Below are 22,614 nucleotides of genomic sequence, written 5' to 3'. Positions count from 1 at the left end.
AAGAGCTGTTTCTGTTGCTGAACAGTAGATTTATGTAGATCCAGTAAGATAAAAATCGTTCTACTTTCATGAAGGATAGGGCCTTGGGCTTAGCAGTATGGGGATTTGTGTGCCTGACTATAATGAAATATATGTATCACCAGAGGACATGGATATTGCACACTGGGCGCTCAATGTGATGGAACCTTGTATGCCTGTTCCACTTTTAGGCTTTTTTTTTGTCAAATTGTATACACTTGTTTCACAAAAAGAAAGGGAGCCTTCTGGCATCCCTATCAAGAATTGCAAAAATGTTTTTCTTCTGGAGTTGTGATATTACATCCTCCACTGCATCTGCATGAGATCCCAAAGCAGGAACATGAAAGTGAAGACAGTATATTCAGCTTTCATGACAATAATTTCAGTTTTAATTTATTCAGCTAATTTCCTAGTGTCCTGCATGAGTTCTTTCATAGAGAACAGTTTGGATACAACTGCTCGATGAGAAGGTTTCTCCAGCCTAGCAGGCACTATTTTCTGAGGTGATGGAGGCTCAATTTTGATCTTTTGATGCCCTGAGAGAGAAAGGGGGCCTCACCCTTGTTGATTTTGATATTATCATGTCCACTCTCCCTTAATTTAAATATGATGTGGGATACAGCAATACCAATAGAGAAATAACAGTCTTTAATCACATTCCTCATGGAGACCCTCAATCAGGCAGTCATTGCCTATAGACTCCAGTGCCTCACTGAGTAGAATTTTGGAGATTCAAAATCTTATAGGCAATACAAAGTAATTATTCTAAAGTCTGATCTGTTTACCGATCTACTCCCATAAATGGAGAAGCAACATCAGATATTCTTTTTTCCACTTGATTTTGTCTATTTGGAAAGATTATATTTTTGTTGATTTTAATTATTGAGGGGACACTGTATTTATGTTGTCCAAACATGAAATTGTAGCTGCTGAAAAAAAAATTATATTTAAAAACTCTGAGGCTTGGAAACCTGTAGACATATTTCTTAAGTTACCCTGACATCTTCCACAATAACAATACCTATTGCTATTTGTTATGTACTCATCCTTTAAAAATTTAATTTAAAAACTAGGACTTAAAAATGGGCAATATAAACAAGCCTTGTGGCTCATCAGCAGATGTGCACTGCTTAGAAGAACCACCACCAACAGGCTTATTTTCGAAAGAGAAGGACACCCATCTTCCGACACAAATCGGGAGATGGGTGTCCTTCTCCCGAGGGCGCCCAAATCGGCATAATCGAAAGCCAATTTTTTGCATCCTCAACTGCTTTCCATCGCGGGGGATGACCAAAGTAATAAAAGGCATCCGCCAAATAAGCAAACCCAACCTCCATTTGAAGAAAGGCCGGCGCCCCGGCACCCTCTTGTTCTTGAAGAGACTCTTAGCCAGAGTGAAGCCAACTAAGACAAGCTCTAGCCGCATAAGAACTGCAAATGGAAGCCTGCATAGTCAATGAAGCCACCTCAAAGGAACGCTTCAAAGATGCTTCCAGACATCTGTATTGCATGTCTTAGAGTGCTACTCCACCCTCAACCAGCAGAGTAGTCTTCTTAGTGACCGCCGTCACCGGAGCATCCACCTTCGGCAAGGCAAGCTGCTCCAATCGCTCTGATGTGAGCGGATAAAGCCAAGACATGGCCTTGGAAACCCTCAGAGCACTATCCGGATCCACCCACTGAGCGGAAATCAATTCATCAATGGTTTCATGTACCGGAAAGGCCCTAGCTGGACGCCTAGTGCTGGCCATCTTAGAATTTATGGACTGTGCAGCCGCTACGTCTGGGTCCTCAATATTTAAAGCTTCTAAAGCTTGCAAAATTAAAGAAGACAATTCATCTTTTTGGAAAAGGCACACAGAAGAGGAATCATTCGCCTGATTCTGAGGAAGGTCAATCTCCTCAATGTCCTCCCCCATCGTCTGTCTTCAATATCCCTCAGAGGGGGCCACAACTGACGGAACTGTCAACCCTAAGGGCAAAGACCCCTCCTGGGAACTATGAGAGATCCTTCTCCTCTTAAGCGCAGCCCCATCATCCACCAGATATCCCAAAATCTTGTTCTGAGTTCCAAGAGACAAGGGTTCTGGAGAAATCCCTGAAGAAGAAAGGGGCAGGCTGCGCTTCATGACAAATGCTTGATGCATCAATAATACAAATTCTGGAGAAAAAAATTCCCCCGGGGCAACGGGAGCCGCAGGCCCGGAACCTGCCTGCATTTGACCCCTCCCCCCGACAAAGCCCCAAGTGAAGAAGGTGGGAGAGCAGAAAGCGCTACGGAGCCGCTTCAGTCGCGCTAGCCAAAATGGCGCGCGAACCACGCGCCTCAGCGCGGGAAAATGCCATCTCCCCGATGGAAGATGGGCCCTCTGCACCAGTTACCTCAGCGCACTCAGCGCTGCAAATTCCTGTCGCCGAACGCCGCGTCCCGTAGCAGGAACAGCATTTCACCATTTCCGCCGCCATTCCGCCCCGCTACGAAAAGAGAAACCCGAAGCCGGCACTTACCAGCTGATCCCCCCTGCAGCCAAGAATCGGGCAGCCAGAGCCAAGGGAAACCGCTCTGACTCAGACAGCAGCAGCAGTCAGGCAGACAGAAACAAATCTCTTCAGCTCTCAATAAAACTCTCGTTTTTTTAAAAATTAAATTCTATGGTTCCCATTTTTTTTTTAATGAGAAGGGCAGAAGAGAGCAAAACAGAGAGAATTGCTGCCTGTCAGCAGAGAGCCCAGGGCGAGGCAGGGGCCTTGCAGTAAGGTATGCCCCTAAAGCTGACACCCTCAGACAGACACCCCATCCCAGCTCAACTGGCCATCGGCCCAGGAGCGCTCTCAGTTGCCTTGAATTCAGGAGCTGGAGAGAAGCCGTCCATCCACCTGCTGGAGATAGAGATATACAAATGATAGAGGGGCTGGCCGTCTGCTTTACTCTCAAGAGTTCTGTTATCTCTATCTCCACCTGCTGGTAGATGGACACAACCCACCAGTTCCTGGATTCATCTGCTGTTTGTGACAAGGAAACCAGCACTTAGATGTCCACATTGTATGGACATCTAAATCCTGATTATACAAAGTTAGGCTATAGATGTTTAAAACTGAAGAATGTCCATATGACAGGAGGGCGTCTGGACATGTTTTGGATGGGTCTAAGGTTGGTCCAAGATATAGATGTCTATTCCCCATTTCAGGAGTGTAATGGATGTCTATGCCCAAAAAGATGGCTGTCTAGATTCAGACCTGCTACCTGGAATATTTAAGCGTCAAAAAAGTGCTCTGAAATAGCAGTGCTCCACAGGAGGGATTAAGGGAGCCTCCAAAAGTGAAACTGGCAAGGGATATTGGACTCTGTGACAGTGTCAGAAAAAATAGATGAGCATCTTTCTACAATGGCTAGATGTTTATGTTCCTGTACATGAACATCTATGTTGCCATTTCAAAACATGGACATTCATGTGCTTCAACTCAGATGTACAACACAAAAAGTGGGACATTAATGTACATCTTCCTGTCTTTGGTTTCCTTGTTCGCTCTACCACTTTTTGTGTTGTACTATTGTATCTACAGTGGGGCGTTTTGAGTTCTCCGTCATTTGGTGGATTTCCTCTTACTTCAACTCAGATGTCCATGTCCCTTTTTGTTCCATTGATATTGTTGATGTCAAGTTTTCTAAAATGAATGTCCATGCTACATCTAACCAGAACATGAATGTGCAATTTCTCCATGTATTTCAGAACAAGCTCTATGTTGGAAGATGCTATTCTAACATACTAGTAGAACTTCAGACATCCCAGACTGGACATCTAATATTTGATCTGAACATCCTTTCTAAAATGCCGATCCATCTCTTTATAAAGTACTAGAACAAACCATGTAGAACTTGCTCTTAAATTGAAGGTGTGGACACTGCTCCTGCATGAGAGCAAGTGCAAATGTACATACATGAAATAAACACAATTGTGCACATTTTATAAAATGTCTATAGACTGCTAGTCAGCTCACAATCCACTCTAACTCTACCTTGAGCGTGCCTACAGTACAAATATATGCCAGCTTATACACACATTCTTATAGGTGTAACTTCATCATTTTATAAAAGCCCATTTATGCACATAAATCAGCCTTTTACATGTGAAAATGGTTTACAAAATTACTCTCAAAAGATGAAGGGCACATGAGGCTACTGATTAGATATCAGTGAATATGAATTGAAGTCACACCAAATACAAAAATAATGCCACATGGAAAGGCTGTAAAAATTGATCTTGCAAGCTTCAGAGAGGTCTCTAAAACTGATAACTCTTACAAGCCATGCTTATGTAAGTCTGCCTGAATCTCACAGATAGTGCACTTTGCAAATTAATCCTCCAAAGGCAAACATATTTTAAGTTGGTTATCTACATCATACTAAATTGAAGAATACATGGGATTACATTGATAGAAATTACATTTCACATAATGGGGTTTAATAATATCTAAGATCTCTCCCATAGGCTCAGTCTTTAGAAATATGCAGGGTTTGTTGATGTATGTGCAATGGACATCAAGACCAAATTTATTCACTAAAATGGATTAGTCCATGTAATCAGAGTCATGGTAATATTAATCTCTGGCACTTATTGAATAGAAAATAATACTTAGGTCTGCAAACTGGCACTTCTCCTAACATCATCTTCAGCAGGCATTCAGCTTGCTTTAGTCATTTTCTGGGTTTAATTTCAAAGAGGATAAAATTTCCCATTAAAAACACTAATCTAAATATATTGGGATAATTAATTAGATACACTTAGTTTTAGAAGGTTTAAAATTTCAAGAGCCTTCAAATATCCTACTTATCAGGAGAAATAAAACACTAGAAAGGGGTAATAAATCAGACTTTACTAAAGCTTTGCCGACATATTTTTCTGCTTATGTCAAAATATTTTTGTTAGTGCATCACCCTTGATTCCAAATAACTAGCTTAAGTTGTTGTAATATCAGCTACATGTGCATGGATGTGCACCTATCTGTATGTGTCTATGGGTGTGATTTACCAAACCTTTTTGTGATTTACCAAAGCCTTTTTTCAAATTCAACTTCCTCTCTCTCTCTTATTTATGTTATTTTATTTTTTGCATATGTATATATGTATTTCTTTTTCTCTTTCTTTTTCTTTCTGGGGAGTAGTTATCAAAGTGTGATAAAAGTCAGGCTTTTAGTGCACCTTGATTAACCATGAGAATCACCAACCTGCAAGTATGTCAGTTCCATAGGTTGGTGACTCCCATGTAAAAAAATAATGCTGGCTGTGAGCCACCACACAAGTAGCATTATTTCATCAGCCTGGGAGCACCAGGCCACAATGCTGTGGTCCAGTGCTCCTGGGCCACATCCTCAAGGGGCCAGCAAACTTATAAAATTGCTGTGGCTAGACCACCCCCCAGCATAAAACCCCTGTTGCGGCCTTACAAATCAAGTCCCCTCCAACAGTGTTCTCCTAACCTTAAAGGCCCCCCAACCACTAACCCCCCCTACACTTGGACATTCCCCCTCCCTCACCGTAGCCCTCATCAAGTCTTGAATACCCCCTTACCATGAGACTACCAATAGGGGTTACTGGCACCACTTTGGATTCCAGCATCACTAAGAGCAGGTGCGACTGCAGATTGCTCCTGCTTGGTCCACTAGACACTACAGAACTTCAATGGCAGTCCTGGGGAGGATGCCTTCAGGAGGCTGGGGGGGGGGGGGCTTGGGGGTTCAAGACTTAGGGGGGAGGGGGCATTTGTATGAGGGATATTCAATGCTTGGGGGCCCTTCGGATTTAGGGAGTCCTGGTTGGGAGGGGCACTATTAAGGGGGACTCTTGTTTTGAGAGGGGGCCATAAAAGGGAGTTTGTGTTGGGGGGTGCTCCGGCTACAAATATTTTGTAAAATTGCCAATCCTTTTAAGATGAGTTCAGGAAGTATTGGATTGCAGCTCAACGACTTATTGCTCCCAAGTGGTCAACTAACTCCACCTTTTAGCTGGGGTCATTTTCCTGACTATAATGCACCTAGTGCTCACTGCAAACTACGTTATCGTATTTACATAGTAATGAACTGCTTTACACGCATTTGCATGTTTTGCATCACATTACTATGTTCTATGGGGTAACATACATAATGCTGAATTAGGGCATCAAAACCAATATTAGCGCCCTTTGTATATTTGTCTATAAATCCATATCTATCTATCTATCTATCTATCTATCTATCTATCTATCTATCTATCTATCTATCTATCTATCTATCTATCTATCTATCTATCTATCCATATACCTATGTATATAAAGAAAAATAGGAAAATAAAGGAAAATGAAAACAGCATTTGTATACAGACACTGTATACAATGTTTTTCATTTCTTGCACTAACAACTTGTTCAGCAGTTGAGCAATCTTTCAGGTCTGTCTGCTCTTTAATTAAAGGCACTTGGTTTTAACTATTGCCTTTATCTGAACCTCACTATTGGGATGCCTTAACTTCCCTGTTATGGTGATATCCTTCAAAGATAGCTTGTTTCAAACTACATTCTTTTGAGTGACTATCAGCCTTACCTCCCCCCACCCCCCCCCCCACCCCCCGATTCTAGTTTAAAAGCTGCTCTATTTCCTCTTTAAATGTTGATGCCAGCAATCTGGAGAAGCTAATCGCACTGGTAAAGTAGTCTAGAAAGCAAAGACTGTAGAAAGAAGGATCATGCATTTGCAAATGGAAAAGAAAAATAGCCAATATATGAGGGCTGAATGAAAAGAAATGCCTCCACCTCCATAATATTTGTTAAATGAAGTTACTGTAATGAATAAAAAAATGAACATAATACTTCAAACTTGTTCTTTTATTAAATATATTTACTTTTCTACACAGTTGCCACAATTCACCACACATGGACAAGTTTTGATGGCCATCACGAAAGAACTGCATATCTTGTTTCTTCAACTAGTTGCTCACAATCATTTTCACCTCTTCATTCAAGCTGAACAGATGACACTCCTTCACTTTTGGAAAAAAATGATTGAAATCGTATAGCGTTAAGCCTGGGCTGTATGGCGAATGGGGTAAGGCTTCTTCACAATTACCTTTATGGTATTTTGTGCTGTTTGAGATCTAGCTGCTGAACTCATCTCAATTATTCTTTACATGTTTTCAGGATTGCAGTGGTAGTTGTTGGTAGTAACAAGTTCAAGGATACTTGTCTGTTGCTGTCACAGGTAGTACACTTCATTTTCGATTATGCAAATCGGCCTTTGACAGTTCACAGTCTTTACATTTTTTGGATCATACATGCACAGTACTCACATCAACACAGTCATCAAGATAAACAACCAGCATGTGGCGGTGAATTTCAATTTGAAGGACTCCTTCAAAAGTCAGAAATTCTATCATGGCACATTGCTTAAATCATACCAAGTGCTCACTGCATGCTTCCATTTCACAAGCAACAGCAAATTAGCCTCTTCACAGATATTTCTTGCCAACAAAGATGAAGGAATAGATTTCAAAGAACAAATGAACACGGGTAGCATGTCAGTGCTGCTATTTGTTGATGTATTATGGAGGTGAAGGCATTACTTTTCATTTAACCCTCACAGTAAACCTTACGGACAAGATTTTTTTTTTTAATTTTATTCTGTCATTTGATATAACTGCTGTTTGGCCCACAATACAGTAAAGTGGTTCAAAATTAAAATTAGAGGGAAAAGGAAGAGAAAAAGACAGTATATATAGCTTGCATTTGTTGAGTTAGAAAGAAGAGTAGTGCTGATCCTGTGCCTCACACCGTGGCTTGGGTTCACCTCACAGATATCCAAAAGCTTAGGTAAACAGGAAGCTTTTCAGAGCTTCCTTAAAGCGGGCTCTGTTTGTTTCCTCCCTTATGGCTGGTGGCAAATAATTCAAGAAAAGGGAATTATACTTTATGTCCTGGAGATGACAGGAGTGAGGGATGGGGCAAGACTAACCAATTTACATACCGAGACTGTTTAAGAGGAGCTAACTAAACTAAAAGTAGACAAAGTGATGGGGACAGATGGGTTACATCCAAGAGTACTGGTGGAGTTCTGGATATTTCTTCTTCAATTCCAGGTTCTCTTACACTGGGCATAGCCTGAAGATGGGTTTAATCTGAGTCATTCTGCAGAGGTTCAAGTAGCTAAACAAAATAATACAAATCTTCTTCATTCTTATTTTTGTTTTACTACCAAATATGATGAAAAATGACATCGGAAAATGAAGAACAAGAGAACTTTGTTCTTCTGTCCATTCAACAATATGGAAAAAATAAATCTGAGGGACTGAGGAGACCAGAACATATGGAAAGGGCCATGTATGCTCTGAACTTTACACTAGTCCTGAGTTCTTTATATCCTAGAAGCATGTGATGATGTCACCCACTTATCCTAGTTGTTGACAGAAAATTGTCTTTTTTTGTATACTAAGCACATGAATTTGTAATATTTCTGAAAATGTTTTGAAGCAGCTGGGAGAGGAATGGGTTCAGACAAGGGAAATCTTGTCTCACCAATTTGCTTCTTTTCTTTGAAGGCATGAATAAACATGTCGATAAAGGTGAGCCGGTTGATGTAGTGTATCTAGATTTTCAGAAAGCTTTAGACAAAGTTCCTCATGAAAGACATCTTTGAAAATTAAAAAGTCATGGGTTAGGAGGCATTGTCCTTTTGTGGATTAGAAATTGGTTATTGGACAGAAAACAGAGGGTAGGGTTAAATGGTCATTTTTCTCAAAGGAGGAGGGTGAATAGTGGAGTGCCGCAGGGGTCTATACTGGGACTGGTGCTATTTAACATATTTATAAATCATCTGGAAATTGGAACGACAAGTGAAGTGATTAAATTTGCAGATGACATAGAACTATTAAATTTCATCTGCCGTTTGGATGCCCAGTCTTCCAATTTCCTAAGGTCTTCCTGCAGTTTTTCACAGTCCACATTTGCTTTGACAACTTTGAACTATTCAAACTTGTCAAAGCAAATGTGGACTATGAAAAACTGCAGGAAGACCTTAGGAAATTGGAAGACTGGGCATCCAAACAGCAGATGAAATTTAATGTGGACAAATACAAACAGCGGCATAATCGAAAGAGGACGACGCCCATCTTCCGACACAAATCTGGAGATGGGCGTCCTCCTCTCAGAGTCGCCCAAATCTGCATAATCTAAAGCCGAATTTGGGCGTCCTCAACTGCTTTCCATCGTAGGGACGACCAAAGTTCACGGGAGCGTGTCGGCAGTGTACTGAAGGCGGGACGTGGGCGTGGTTAAGAGATGGGCGTCCTCGGCCGATAATGGAAAAAAGAAGGGCGTCCCTGACGACCATTTGGCCGACTTTACTTGGTCCAATTTTTTTCACGACCAAGCCTCGAAAAGGTGCCAAACTGACCAGATGACCACCGGAGGGAATCGGGGATGACCTCCCCTTACTCCCCCCAGTGGTCACCAACCCTCTCCCACCCTAAAAAAAAAAATAAAAAAACATTTTTTCCAGCCTCTATGACAGCCTCAACTGTCATACCTAGCTCCATCACAGCAGTATGCAGGTCCCTGGAGCAGTTTTTAGTGGGTGCAGTGCAGGCGGAACCAGGCCCATCCCCCCTATCTGTTACACTTGTGGTGGTAAATGTGAGCCCTCCAAAACCTACCAGAAACCCACTGTACCAACATGTAGGTGCCCTCCCTTCACCCTTTAGGGCTATAGTAGTGGTGTACGGTTGTGGGGAGTGGGTTTTGGGGGGGGGTTGGGGGGCTCAGCACCAAAGGTAAGGGAGCTATGCACCTGGGAGCAATTTGTGAAGTCCACTGCAGTGCCCCCTAGGGTGCCCAGTTGGGGTCCTGGCATGTCAGGGGACTAGTGCACTACGAATGCTGGCTCCTCCCACAACCAGAGGGCTTGCATTTGGTCGTTTTTGAGATGGGTGTCCTCGGTTTCCATTATTGCCAAAAACCGAGGTCGACCATCTCAACATTTAGGTCGACCATCTCTAAGGTCGACCTAAGAGTTGAGATTTGGGCATCCCCGACCGTATTATCGAAACGAAAGATGGACGCCCATTTTGTTTTGATAATACAGGATGCCCCGCCCCTTCGCGGGGACATCGTCAGAGATGGGCATCCCCGTTCGACAATGCCCCTCCACCTGATGTACATTGGGAATAATAGTTCAAAATCATAGTTACCTGATGCTAGGGTCAACCTTAGGACTCAACACCCAAGAAAAAGATCTAGGTGTCATTATAGACAATATGCTGAAATCTTCTGTCCAGTGTGCAGCAGTGGCCAAAAAAGCAAACAGGATGCAAAGAATTATTAGGAAAGGGATAGTAAATAAGACCAAGAATATCATAATGCCTCTGTATCACTCCATGGTGTAATCTCACCTTGAGTATTGCGTTCAGTTCTCAAAAAAAGATATAGTGGCATTAGAAAAGGTTCAAAGAAGAGTCACCAAAATGATAAAGTGGATGGAACTCCTCTCATATGAGGACAGGTTAAACAGGTTAAGTCTGTTCAGCTGGAAAAGAGAAAGCTGAGGGGAATATGACTGAGGTCTACAAAATCCTGAGTGATGTAGAACAGGTAAAAGTGATTGATTTTTCATTCTTTCAAAAAGTACAAAGACCAGGTGACAGTCAATGAAATTACATGGAATTTCCTTCTACAAATAGAAGGAAATATTTTTTCACTCAAAGAATGGTTAAGTTTTAGAACTCATTGCCAGAGGATGTGGTAACAGCAGTTAGCGTATCTGGGTTTTAAAAAGGTTTGGACAAGGTCCTGGAGGAAAAATCTATAGTCTGCTATTGAGATAGACATGGGGGAAGCCACTGCTTGACCTGGGATCGGTAGCATGGAATGTTGCTTGCTACTATTTGGGTTTCTGCCAGGTACCATACTTGTGACCTGGACTGGCCACTGTTGGAAACGGGATACTGGGCTAGATGGACCACTGGTCTGACTCAGTTTGGCTATTCTTATGTTTTTATGAATAAAGACTAAGGGGGTCTTTTACTAAAGTGTACTAAGCAGTTAATGCAAGAATTAATACACAATGTTAGTCCACACCCATTCTAATAGTTAACACAGCAGTTGACAATTAGCATATGCTAATTCCTGTGCTAACTGTGTAGCAGAGAATGTGCATGTACTCTGCTTTGCAAATAATGCACTGTATCTTACTGCTTATTGACTTTTAAAATAACTGGTAATGCAGATCACAAAATGTAACCTCAATAGGTTCTGTTAAGTACACCCACTTTACCTGCCATGCACATAACACTTGGTAAATGTATTGTTCATTGTCTCTGTGATAATTGCATGGGCAGATCCTGGGCATGTCTCCAATAATTAACACAGAAAGTTTGCAAAACTCTACTTTAGTTCATATGTAAGGATGCCTGCATGGGCTATGCAGGGTGACTCCTCATATAGATGTATATGAAGGGCAGAATGTGGTCTGCAACACAATATAAATCCATATTATATTTAAAAAGTGTGCAAAAAGGGTCAATGAACAAAAAATATAATTCTATGAATTAACAATACATTTTCCCACTAGCCTTCTGGAGTTGCGCTCCTTGCATCAGGTTAAAGTTTGTTTTGACCTGATGAAGGGAGAGTAACTCCAGAAAGCTAGTCAAGAAGAAGGTCCTTTTTTTTTAAGCCTTGTGTAGCATTTATACGTGCAGCTAGTGGTATTTACAGATGTAGATGACTTACATGTTCAAATGTAATTTTATGATGCCACTATTTATATGTGTAAACTAGTAAAAAAGGCCCATTTCTGACACAAATGAAAAGGGCGCTAGCAAGGTTTTCCTCAGAGTGTGTATGTTTGAGAGAGTGTATGTGAGAGTGACTGTGTGTGTGAGAGAGAGTGAATGTGCGAGTGTGTGTGTGTGTGTGTGAGAGAGAGAGAGAGTGAGTCTGGGTGCGAGTGTGTCTGTGAGAGAGAGTGTGTGTGTGAGAATGAGAGTGTGTGCAAGTGCGTATGTGAGACACAGTGAGAGAGAGAGAGAGAGAGAGAGAGAGTGTGTGAGACACACAGACTGAGTGTATGAGACCAAGAGAGTGTGTGAGTGACTGTGTGACACATAGAGAGTGAATGCGATAGAGTGTGTGTGAGAGACAGTGAGTGAGAGAGAGAAAGACATTGACTGTGAGAGAGAGAGAGAGTGTGTGTGTGTGTGTGTGTCAGAGATACCTCCCCCCCCTCTCTGGTGTCAGGCCCCCCTCCCCCCTCTCTCTGGTGTCAGGCCCCCCTCTCTCTCTCTCTAGTGTCTGAGCGTTACTGTGGAGGACGCTGAGCTCTGGCTGTGCTTCAAAGAACTGACCAATCCTATTTAATAGAATGCACCTCCAACATTCTGAAGCCGAGAAATCTCGTGTGGTTGGTCACTTCTGCTTGTGACGAACCCGGAAGTACGTGATGTCAATTCAAGAGATGGATACAGAGAGCAGGAATGCCTCAGCCATGCAGTCAGCTTCTGAATGCTGGAGGTGCGTTTTATTATATAGGATGCCATGGGATGCATAGTTTTTAAGTGTGTGTATTCTGGCTGTGGTTTTGGTGGCGCAAACAATACATGTGCTCTTCAAGTTTTTTTCATGGCAATACACATATCTTTAAAAAAATGCACCACAGGATTTTGCCATCTTCTCTGAGTCACACATAAGTAGTGAACTGGTCATTTTGACCAGGGCGCTTTAGAAGATCGATTAAGAGGACAATTATGCTTAACCCACTTGTATTTAAAATTACTTGATAAATTTTTAAAAATTGGACTTTATGAGCTTGGCTCCTTAATTGATGACTGCTGTATGTGTTGTTTTGTGGAATGTGGCAATCAAGGAAAATGGAGGCAGACATTGGCAGCGAACGACGCTCTGGGAGCCTCGAGATAAGCGGAAACAGCGCATCAAACGGTGATTCAGGAACCCGTGCGGACCGGTGAGCTACATCGCAGCCGCTCTCGGTACAGGAGAGGCGATCACAGCCTCTCCACTTGAGGGACAACACGAGGCCCATGTAACAACGGCTGCACGCCTGGCTCTACTCCCCGCCGTCAACCACCCAGGAACGAAAGAGATGGCCGAGCCTCCCCGCACAAACTGCTATACAGGATGTGCCATTGGCGAGCGCGGTCCCGGCGTTTCCCCATCGTCCGCCTGAGCCGAATCTAGAGTAGAATGGCACGAGGACCCCAGCATCCAGGGGAGCTGCCACAGGAACCCAGGAGCCATGGTGGTCCGAGCACGCGGAGCGGCAGCGATCGGGGCAACAGTAGCGGCAAGAGGCATGGGAGCTGTGTGAGGGAAGCAATGCGGTGGCAGTGGAACAGAGTTGTTGGCCGAGCCTGCTGCCTCGCACCTGATATCTACATCCAACCGCTAACACAGCTCCCGGGACCATGGAGCCTAGGCGCCCTGTGCAGTACTACCGCGTCACATACTGGCATGCAAGCACTGTGAGGGAGAAATACCATGGGACCAATATACTCAGTAAGCTTGATCTTCAAGCTTTGCGAAATGCGATCGGCGCAGTGTTGGAGTCCTAGAGAAGGACTCCGTGGGACCCAGCACACATCAACCATGGTAACCAGGGCTATCACCTGCCCCCAACTCCTCCCTCCAGCCACCAAAGTGGCGATTGCAGCCCAGTAACCCCCAAGTGACTTCTACCTGTTCGACTACTTACCCACCTCTACAACACAGCTACCTCTCCTCAGCTTCCTACCTCCAACCACCAACACAGCTTTCACAACTTCGGAGCCTCTGTGCCCTGGGGTAATACTCCTGAACATCTAACTGTGAGTAAACTAACTATATTTATTTCAATAAACCAAACCCCAGAAAAAAAGAGACCTCTGCTGTGCTCTGGCACACCATGGACTACTCCAAGTTACTGAGACTTTCCAGTGGAAGCAACCAGTAATAGGAGACAAACTGAAGAAGATCCCTATCCTAGAACTATTCCCCCTCTGCACCCCCCTGCTACTAACAATACACAGAACTCGGACCAACCACCGATCTCAACAGCTTAAGGCAAGCCGAAAATACACGAAACACACAAGTCTAGCACACAAGATTCCATCACAAATAACAAAGTCTGATCACACACCTTATCAAACACGGCCATTAGCTGCCCAAAGCGATTTGATACCACAATGAACACCCTCAATATATTCCTAGTAATCTACTCCTTATCTCTGATCCACCTAACACTAACCACACCACTGCCAGAAAGCAATATCATATCTATACTACACACTCATCAAAGACAGATCTGATACACCACACCTCACCAAACTGACATCAACCAAAACAAAGGAAGAACACCAACATGCGGACAACCGCAATACAAAGGAAAGAAAGTTCAGAATAAACCCACACTAACAAAGAAACGACAACTGACAAAAATCCACATAACACCAAACACAGGAGACCCATACCAAATAATTCAAGTGGGTTACATCACCGCCAGATCCGTAGTAAATAAAACAACATTAGTAACAGACTGGATCATGTCAGAAAATCTCAACCTACTTTTAATCAATGAAACCTGGATCCATGATCAAAACGACGCTATAATCCTCAACCTATGCCCCCCAGGATACAAAATCACCCACTGGACCAGAAAGGAAAAGAGAGGCGGCGGCGGCATAGCACTAATATATCGATCCCACTTCACCATCGAAACTACTGCCGAGTCCATAACAAGCCAATTTGAACTTGCTTCAATCAGAATCCACCACAAACTCTACTTGACCACCTAAACTGTGTCTTGTTTTATAGACCACCAGGCAATTGGAATGAAAGCCAGCCAAACTTCATGGACTTCATCTCAAACACTTGTGTAACAAACTCCAATATACTAGTATTAGGAGACATCAACCTCCATGTAGAAGACCTAAACTCTACCAATGCATGTGAATGCATGGAATTCCTCCACCTATGGGATTTTAAATGGCCATCCATGCAAGTAACCCATGTCAAAGGACACACACTCAACCTCATCTCACACAAACTGTCCACAGACCAGAACCTAAAAATAACAGAAATTAAATGGACAGAAACACCATGGACCGACCATTCAAACTAAACCTATCCCTAAAATGGCGGAAAAAGGGTCCACACCGCATACAAGAACACACAACCTACAGCACTAGTGTCACGTTCACTAAACAGGAACTGGGTTTGTGAGCCCTTGGGCCACTGCCGAGGAGCAGCAGTGGCAGGCAAAACCATCCCACACCAGAAGCAAGGCAGAACAGATGTACCGGTAAATCCAGGCTAGGTCTCTGGCAGTCAGCCAGCAAGCAGAAGACAGGTCCAGGCAAAGGTTCAAAAGGCAGGCGGCAAGCAAAACAAAGTCCAGGTCCAGGCAAAGGTTCAAAAGGCAGGCGGCAAGCAAAAGAATGGTCCAGTAACACTCCGGGTCTAGGCAGGCGGCAAGCAGAAGAATATTCCAGTGAAACTCCGGGTCTAGGCAGGCGGCAAGCAGAAGAATAGTCCAGTAACACTCCGGGTCTAGGCAAGCGGCAAGCAGAAGAATAGTCCAGTAACAGGCAGGGTTCAAAAGGCAAGAAACCAGCAAACACAGAATCAGGATCAGACAAAGTCTCTCAGGCAGAAGTGCACCAGCACCCACGTACCAGGGCCTAAGACGCAATGCAAAGGCAAAGGACTGCAGTCTCTAGGTGATTAATAAAGCCCATCCATACCTGAGACGCAGCTGCAGCAAATCTAAGTAACTATGGAGGCTGTTCCCACAGGAGATCTCTAAGGACCAAATATGGGCTTCCTTCCTGTCCTCGTTACTCCACGTTGGCTTCCTATGGTATGATCTATCCCAGGTGGCTGTACCTCTTGAGCTATCCAAGATGGCTACCACTCTTGAGCCATCCAATATGGCTGCCGCCCTTGAGCCAACCCAGCTGACGGCTGCCAGAGATAGGAAACTGAAACAGATCTTCCCAAAGACAGAACTACTCCAGAAAGGATAGGCAGAAGCCAGCTCAGAAGCGGACCCCCAGACATCAGGTAGAGGCTGTGAGGGGTCACGACCACAGACGTGACAACTAGAGACCAAATAGACATGGAAACATTCTGGCAAATGATATACAGTAACGAATGGACAGCACAAACGGACTCTATATACTACCTCTCAGAGTGGGTTAATAGATGCAAAATACCTCTCAAAGTGGGATAATAGTTGCAAAAGAATACTGGACGAAATAGCACCCTTACGAACAAGAACCTCGTGCAGGCATAACTCGATACCTGGTTCAATGAAGAACTGAAAATACTAAAAACACAATCCAGGCAACTCGAACGAGCATGGAAAAAAATAAAAGATGAACACACACTCAACGCACGGAAACAAATACAAAGGAAATACAAATATGCAATAAGACAGACCAAAAGGTCCTACTACAAAACTAAAATAGGACCAGATTACAAAGACACGAAAAAACTGTACCAACTAGTGAACAAACTACTAGATAACACCTTGGTTACCACAACTAATACAGACATCCCAACTGCAGACAATCTTGCCAAATACTTCAACGAAAAAATTTTAAACCTACGTAACATGCTACCTCAGGATAACACCAACATCGAAAACTTCATCAATGGCCTGGACCCAACCCCCGGTGAATACCCTGCAGACCGAACCTGTTCAAACTTTGCTCCCCTCACCACCGAAACAGTTACCCAGGCGATTAATAGGTTCTCCAAAACTCACTGCAAATTGGATACCTGCCACAGCTACCTGATAAAATCCGCCCCCAACCGCTTCATAGCAGACCCCACATCCCACCTAAACTACATGCTTCAACAAGGTCTCTTCCCCAAGGAAAATGGTAACATCCTACTCACCCCAATACCAAAAGATACGAAGAAAAAAACAAACAAAATCTCTAACTACCGCCCGGTTGCCTCTATCCCACTGGCAGTCAAATTGATGGAAAGCATGGTAACCAAACAACAACTTGCTGATTATATGAACAAATTCACAATATTACATGAATCACAATCAGGATTTCGGCCACTCCATAGCACTGAAACAGTACTAATCACTCTCCTAGCCAAATTCAAGCAGGAAATAGCAACAGGTAAAAGCATACTCCTCCTCCAATTCGACTTGTCTAGTGTGTTCGACATGGTAAACCATAAAATACTACTAAAACTACTACATTACTTAGTTGGATCAAGGGCTTCCTAACCACCAGAACATACCAAGTGAAGTTAAACTCAAATACATCATCATTGTAGAAAGCAGACTGTGGAGTACTTGAAGGATCACCACTATCACCGATCCTCTTCAACCTAATGATGATCCCACTAGCCAAGTCCTTATCCAACCATGGCCTCAACCCTTTCATCTACGCAGACGATGTCACAATATACATTCCTTATAAACATGATCCGACCGAAATCTCCAATGAAATCAAGCTCAGCATGAACATCATGAACTCCTGGGCAAATGCATATCAACTAAAACTCAACATAGAAAAAAAACACACTGTCTCATCCTCTCATCCCAAAACAATACCACCAAACCCACAAGCATAAACACCTTGGATTACACCCTTCCTATCTCAGACAGCCTGAAAATTCTCGGCGTTACAATCAACCGTAACCTCACTCTAGAGAACCAAGCGAAATCTACAACAAAGAAAATGTCCCATTCAATGTAGAAACTCAAACGCGTGAAACCATTCTTCCCAAGGGAAACATTTCGCAACTTGATACAATCAATGGTACTAAGCCATGCAGACTACTGCAACGGAATTTATGCGGGCTACAAAGGACAAATCATAAAGATACTTCAGACCACTTAAAACATGACAGCCAGGCTCATATTTGGAAAAACGCAATTCAAAAGCGCCAAACCCCTCCGAGAAAAACTGCACTGGCTCCCAATCAAAGAACACATTACTTTCAAAATCTGCACACTGGTTCATAAAATTATCTACAGTGAAGCCCCGGGATACATGATAGAACTCATAGACCTACCAACCAGAAACACAACAAGATCAGCACGAACATACCTAAATCTCCACTACCCAAACTGCAAAGGACTCAAATACAAATCAACTTATGCATCCAGTTTTTCGTACATAAGTACCCAGCTATGGAACGCATTACCAAAAGCCGTGAAAACAACATATGACCACCTAAATTTCTGGAAATCACTAAAATCTAACCTGTTCAAAAAGGCATACCCTACCGACCCAACTTAAACACCTGAACCCTGCAACACAATTGTAACCAAAGAGCATAATGGATTTAACACATCTCTTCTTCTCTATGATTCCCTACTGTGTTTGTACCACATGAACCTTATTCTACCACTATATCACTCTGTAATTGTTCATATCACTCTGTAATTGTTCATACCAGAATAGGCGATCGCCTTTACGGTACTATGTACGCCACATTGAGCCTGCAAATAGGTAGGAAAATGTGGGATACAAATGTAACAAATAAATACTTAAACATGGATTGCAAAAATTGGAACTTTCGTGTTGTGCTGCTTACATGCAGAAGCCACTGAATGCTGCAAGTCTTTTTTTGTACATATATCTTAAAAAAAAGGTTGTTCCTATTGCACATTTGAGGAAATATTCATATATTTCTCACAAACCTATAGGCACTTTACAAAAGGCTCTGCATTCAATGAGTGAGGTTTTTGTAAAATAGGGTGGAAATTGTGAATGTTTTGACTTAGACATTCCATTTAAGATCTAGAAGCCCTGAGCAAAATGAGACTTCACATGTATAAAGTTAGTTCGATAAAAAAGTTATCACCTTTTATTAGTTTGAGTGATCTTTATTTCTGCTTATTCAGGTAGACTAACACCACAGCCACATTACTTGATATTAAAAGTTACATTGCAGATTACATTTGTATCAGAATTTTAATATGTAAAGGAGTTTACCTAAGTTTCAGTACCTAAACATATATGAACTGTATTGGACACATGCTCAAAACCTTATATGTGATACAAACATACTTTATCTACATATTTATTGAACTACAACCTGAAGAAAACTATTTATTTGCCATAGCACTGTAGTTGTCAGATTCCCATCACTGGAAATATTCCGCAGGCAATATCACTTTTGCATCAATAAACTACCAGGAAAAGCAGGCAATTATAGGGTGTGTCATATTAATGCAAATCATTAGCTGCAGGTTGCCAGAGGCTGGAGTGCTGATTGTATGTAAACACTGAGCCAAATTACTTACCAATTGTTCACTTGAAGTATAGTGAGCCCTGTATCTTGTGCCAACTGCTTTTTCTGTTCTTCTGAAGGGTAAGGGTGCTATAAGACAAAAATACACATATATTTGTGTTAAGCAAAATACTGTACAGATTTTGTTAAAAAACAGAAATACCAAACATAGTCAATAATTAAAGTGAAAGCATTAAGGTGTGTCACTTTTTTAAAGAAGGAATATCACATCTAATTAAGAAGAAACATAACATGTGATAATTATATTAGTGACGTGGAGAAATATAACTATTGAGGATTCTGGATATTCTTTCATACTGAGTTCATGCTGCAATGGCATATGATATTTGATGCAGTGGAAAAAGCTAAGTTCAAAAGTTCCTAACATCTTCTTCAGATTTGGGTTCTGTAGTACTTACATCAAGAGCACAAGATCAGTATTCAACCATGCTGTCAATGTAATAATTTAAAATATCTAACCTAGAAATTTTCAAATTATACCTGTATTTAGCAGCATTATCTGAACAGGTGATGCCACTGAATATTCACACATAACTTGAACCATCCAAATTAGATGTTTCAAGTTATATCTGATATTTATACAACCCAGTTTGCTGTCTTTTTTATATGTTTAGTAGCTGAATATCACTGCTTAGACATATAAATTAGATAGCTGATTGGCACTGCCCCGCTCCCCCAGAATGCCCCAAATCCCACCCAGTTTTTTGACATATAATTTTAGCTGCATAATGATTAATATGTCCATCCACACAACACCTGAGATTATTATTAGAAAAGAATTTATTCAGTCAGTCCTTCTGGAAACTGCATGTGATTTTCAATCAACTTTATATCTCCATGATAAAATGCATAAAGGTCTAAGTAAGACTATCGCCCCTTATAAGGTGCAATTAAAATCTGCAGAGGATATAAGCACAAGACAACCCAAGGTCTATGAACAGTAAAAGGCAGGAAACATAGTTGTTCTAGACTAATTTGCATACATTGAGGACGATTTCTGCTATAACAGAATATATATATACTGTAGCCAAGTCTAGGTCATAAGTTGTCCTGAGAACTTGTCTTGATGTTAATATATTGCAAAACAGATACAAGACAATTCTATAAATTGGTGCATAACTTTAAGTGCCCCAATGCCTGTGCCTAGTAAATTCTATAATGGCATCTAGTGTTTGCCAGCATTGGCATGCTTGTTTAAACATGCCCTCTTATGCCATGTCAACAGTAGGGTTAAGCTGATGTGCCTAAGTATGCCAACTGACATGCATAATTTATAGTATTTGATACATTATGTGCATAACTAGAAGAAAAGCACATGGCCCTCCTATGCTCTGTTCACATGCATTATGTACCTCCTTATAGAATAGCGCCTAGTGCAAGTAGGCGCCTGTAAATTAATGGCGTATACCTCTATAGGCAGCTTAGAGAACTGCCCTGATAACTAACAGAAAACTACAATTTTAAAGTGCAGCACAAGGATGACAAAAGCACAAAGCAAATTTTAAAGATATGCACACAGAGAGCCAATACTACCTGCTTGCTGACTGGAGCCATTGCAAAATCTGTGAGTGTGTGCTGGCACACAGATCCAACACTGAATATTGGTGCCCTTTCCAGGCAAGAAGAGAAGGAGTGAGTTAATGGTGCTCTGCTAGTGGAAGAGGAGGGACGAATCTGAAAACTTGGGCTGGACAACTATCTTCCTGTGTAATGTTTTAGTGAAAAAGTTAAATAAATAATGATTACTTCTTTCTCCTTTTTAATGCATACCCTGACTTCCTCGCTCCTTACTACACTGTCCCTTCTCTTTTCATTTTCTCCCCAAACTACCTCATTTGTCATCTTATCCTGTACCTCTCTAAATTCTCATTTTACCTAAGTGCCACTACAGTTTTCTTTCCTGGCCCTCACAAACCATTGACTGTTTCTTTCTTGGGTCCTTATCATTATGCTCCTGTATAACTTCCCATCAGCAAGATCTGAACCGTCTACCATCTTCCTATCACACTCCCTTCCCAAGCCCTAACATGCTGTTGTATTCCCCATTTGCTCAAAACCATGCTCTATGGCTGCTCCCCCTTTCATCAAAAGCCATGATCTGCCACTGTCCCCCCCTTCCCCCCCAAAAGACCTGTGTCCTGATCTAATGTTAAATATGTTTTTGATTACTTCTGTTGTGCTATTTATTGTCCCACCTTTGTTTCATGTGTGAGCCTTGTGTTTGGTCCAGTCTTTTGGATTTTGTGGTACTGTTCTGCTTTTTACTGCCATTTTTGTAAACTGCTTTGAAGTATATATGAAAAACGGTATATAAAATGTTTTAAATAAATAAATGACTGCCTGCAAAGTATGTGCTATTCAAGATATGCATTACTTACAGAATAGCATGTAGCTGGATTATTGTCATTTATGTGCACATGATTGTATTCTATAATGATCAGTGTATAAATCCTAATGTGTAAATTTTGGGAGGCATGGCTCGGGGCATTTTAGGGTGTTCCAAAATGTTACATGCATAAACACAGAATTTGGCCGAACTGTGCCTAACATAGATGCTGGTATTTATACCAGCTTTTAGAAGACGTAATTGCCAGCGCCTAAAGTTAGGCATGGTTTATGCCTTAAGTGCTATTCTATAAAGGATGCATAGCCTTTATAGAATAGCACTCCACATGTAAAATTTTCAGTGCCAATTTTTAGGCACCACTTATAGAATTTACCCTATAGTGGCTGAAAATTCAAGATAGGGACATTATCCCCTTTATTCTATAGCAGGTAGCAGAAAGTCAGGCACTAATTGTGCAAATAAATTATAGAATACTAGCCCTTATGGGATGAATTCTATACATGATGCCCAAAACACAGACACTAAAAAAGAGCTATTCTATAAACTATGCTTAAAGTTAGGCATGGTTTATAGAATAGTGCTTATGCCCTGGAATCACTTTAGATGTGGCCATTTGCACGTACTGAAACGTGATGTAAAGCTCTGTACCTAAATTAGGCGTGTATCCCCATAATTTTAGGAATGCCCCCATTTCACCCCTGACCCTTCCATTTCCATGCCCCTTTTTCGAACTTGCATGCAATGATCAGTGCCTAAATTTACATGTGTATATGTTAATTAAATCTAATTAGTACCAATAATTGTTTAACAAGCCAATTACTGGTATTAATTAGCTTGTTATTCAATTAAATTGTACACACAAATTGTGAGTGCACCCAAATTTGCACGTGCAATTTTAGAGACTTTTACAGAATTTGGAGGTATGTGATTAATTGTTACAGTTACAAGTGTAT

The 22,614-nt window shown here is 41.9% G+C and overlaps 1 protein-coding gene across 3 annotated transcripts in view; it reads right to left on the bottom strand.

Annotated features, from left to right (window-relative positions):
• The window catches only part of MEIS1 (Meis homeobox 1), a 385,764-nt gene that overhangs the window by 59,815 nt on the left and 303,335 nt on the right, over positions 1-22,614 (bottom strand). For all 3 annotated transcript variants that reach the window (XM_030196365.1, XM_030196366.1, XM_030196367.1), the window contains exon 9: positions 19,307-19,383. In XM_030196365.1, coding sequence (XP_030052225.1) covers positions 19,307-19,383 — 77 coding nt within the window. The remainder of the gene's footprint in view (positions 1-19,306; positions 19,384-22,614) is intronic.

The sequence above is a fragment of the Microcaecilia unicolor genome, chromosome 3 (genome assembly GCF_901765095.1).
Source record: "Microcaecilia unicolor chromosome 3, aMicUni1.1, whole genome shotgun sequence".
Taxonomy (NCBI): domain Eukaryota; kingdom Metazoa; phylum Chordata; class Amphibia; order Gymnophiona; family Siphonopidae; genus Microcaecilia; species Microcaecilia unicolor.
Note: the sequence above shows the minus strand (reverse complement) of the source record. Positions and strands in the feature narration are given on the sequence as shown.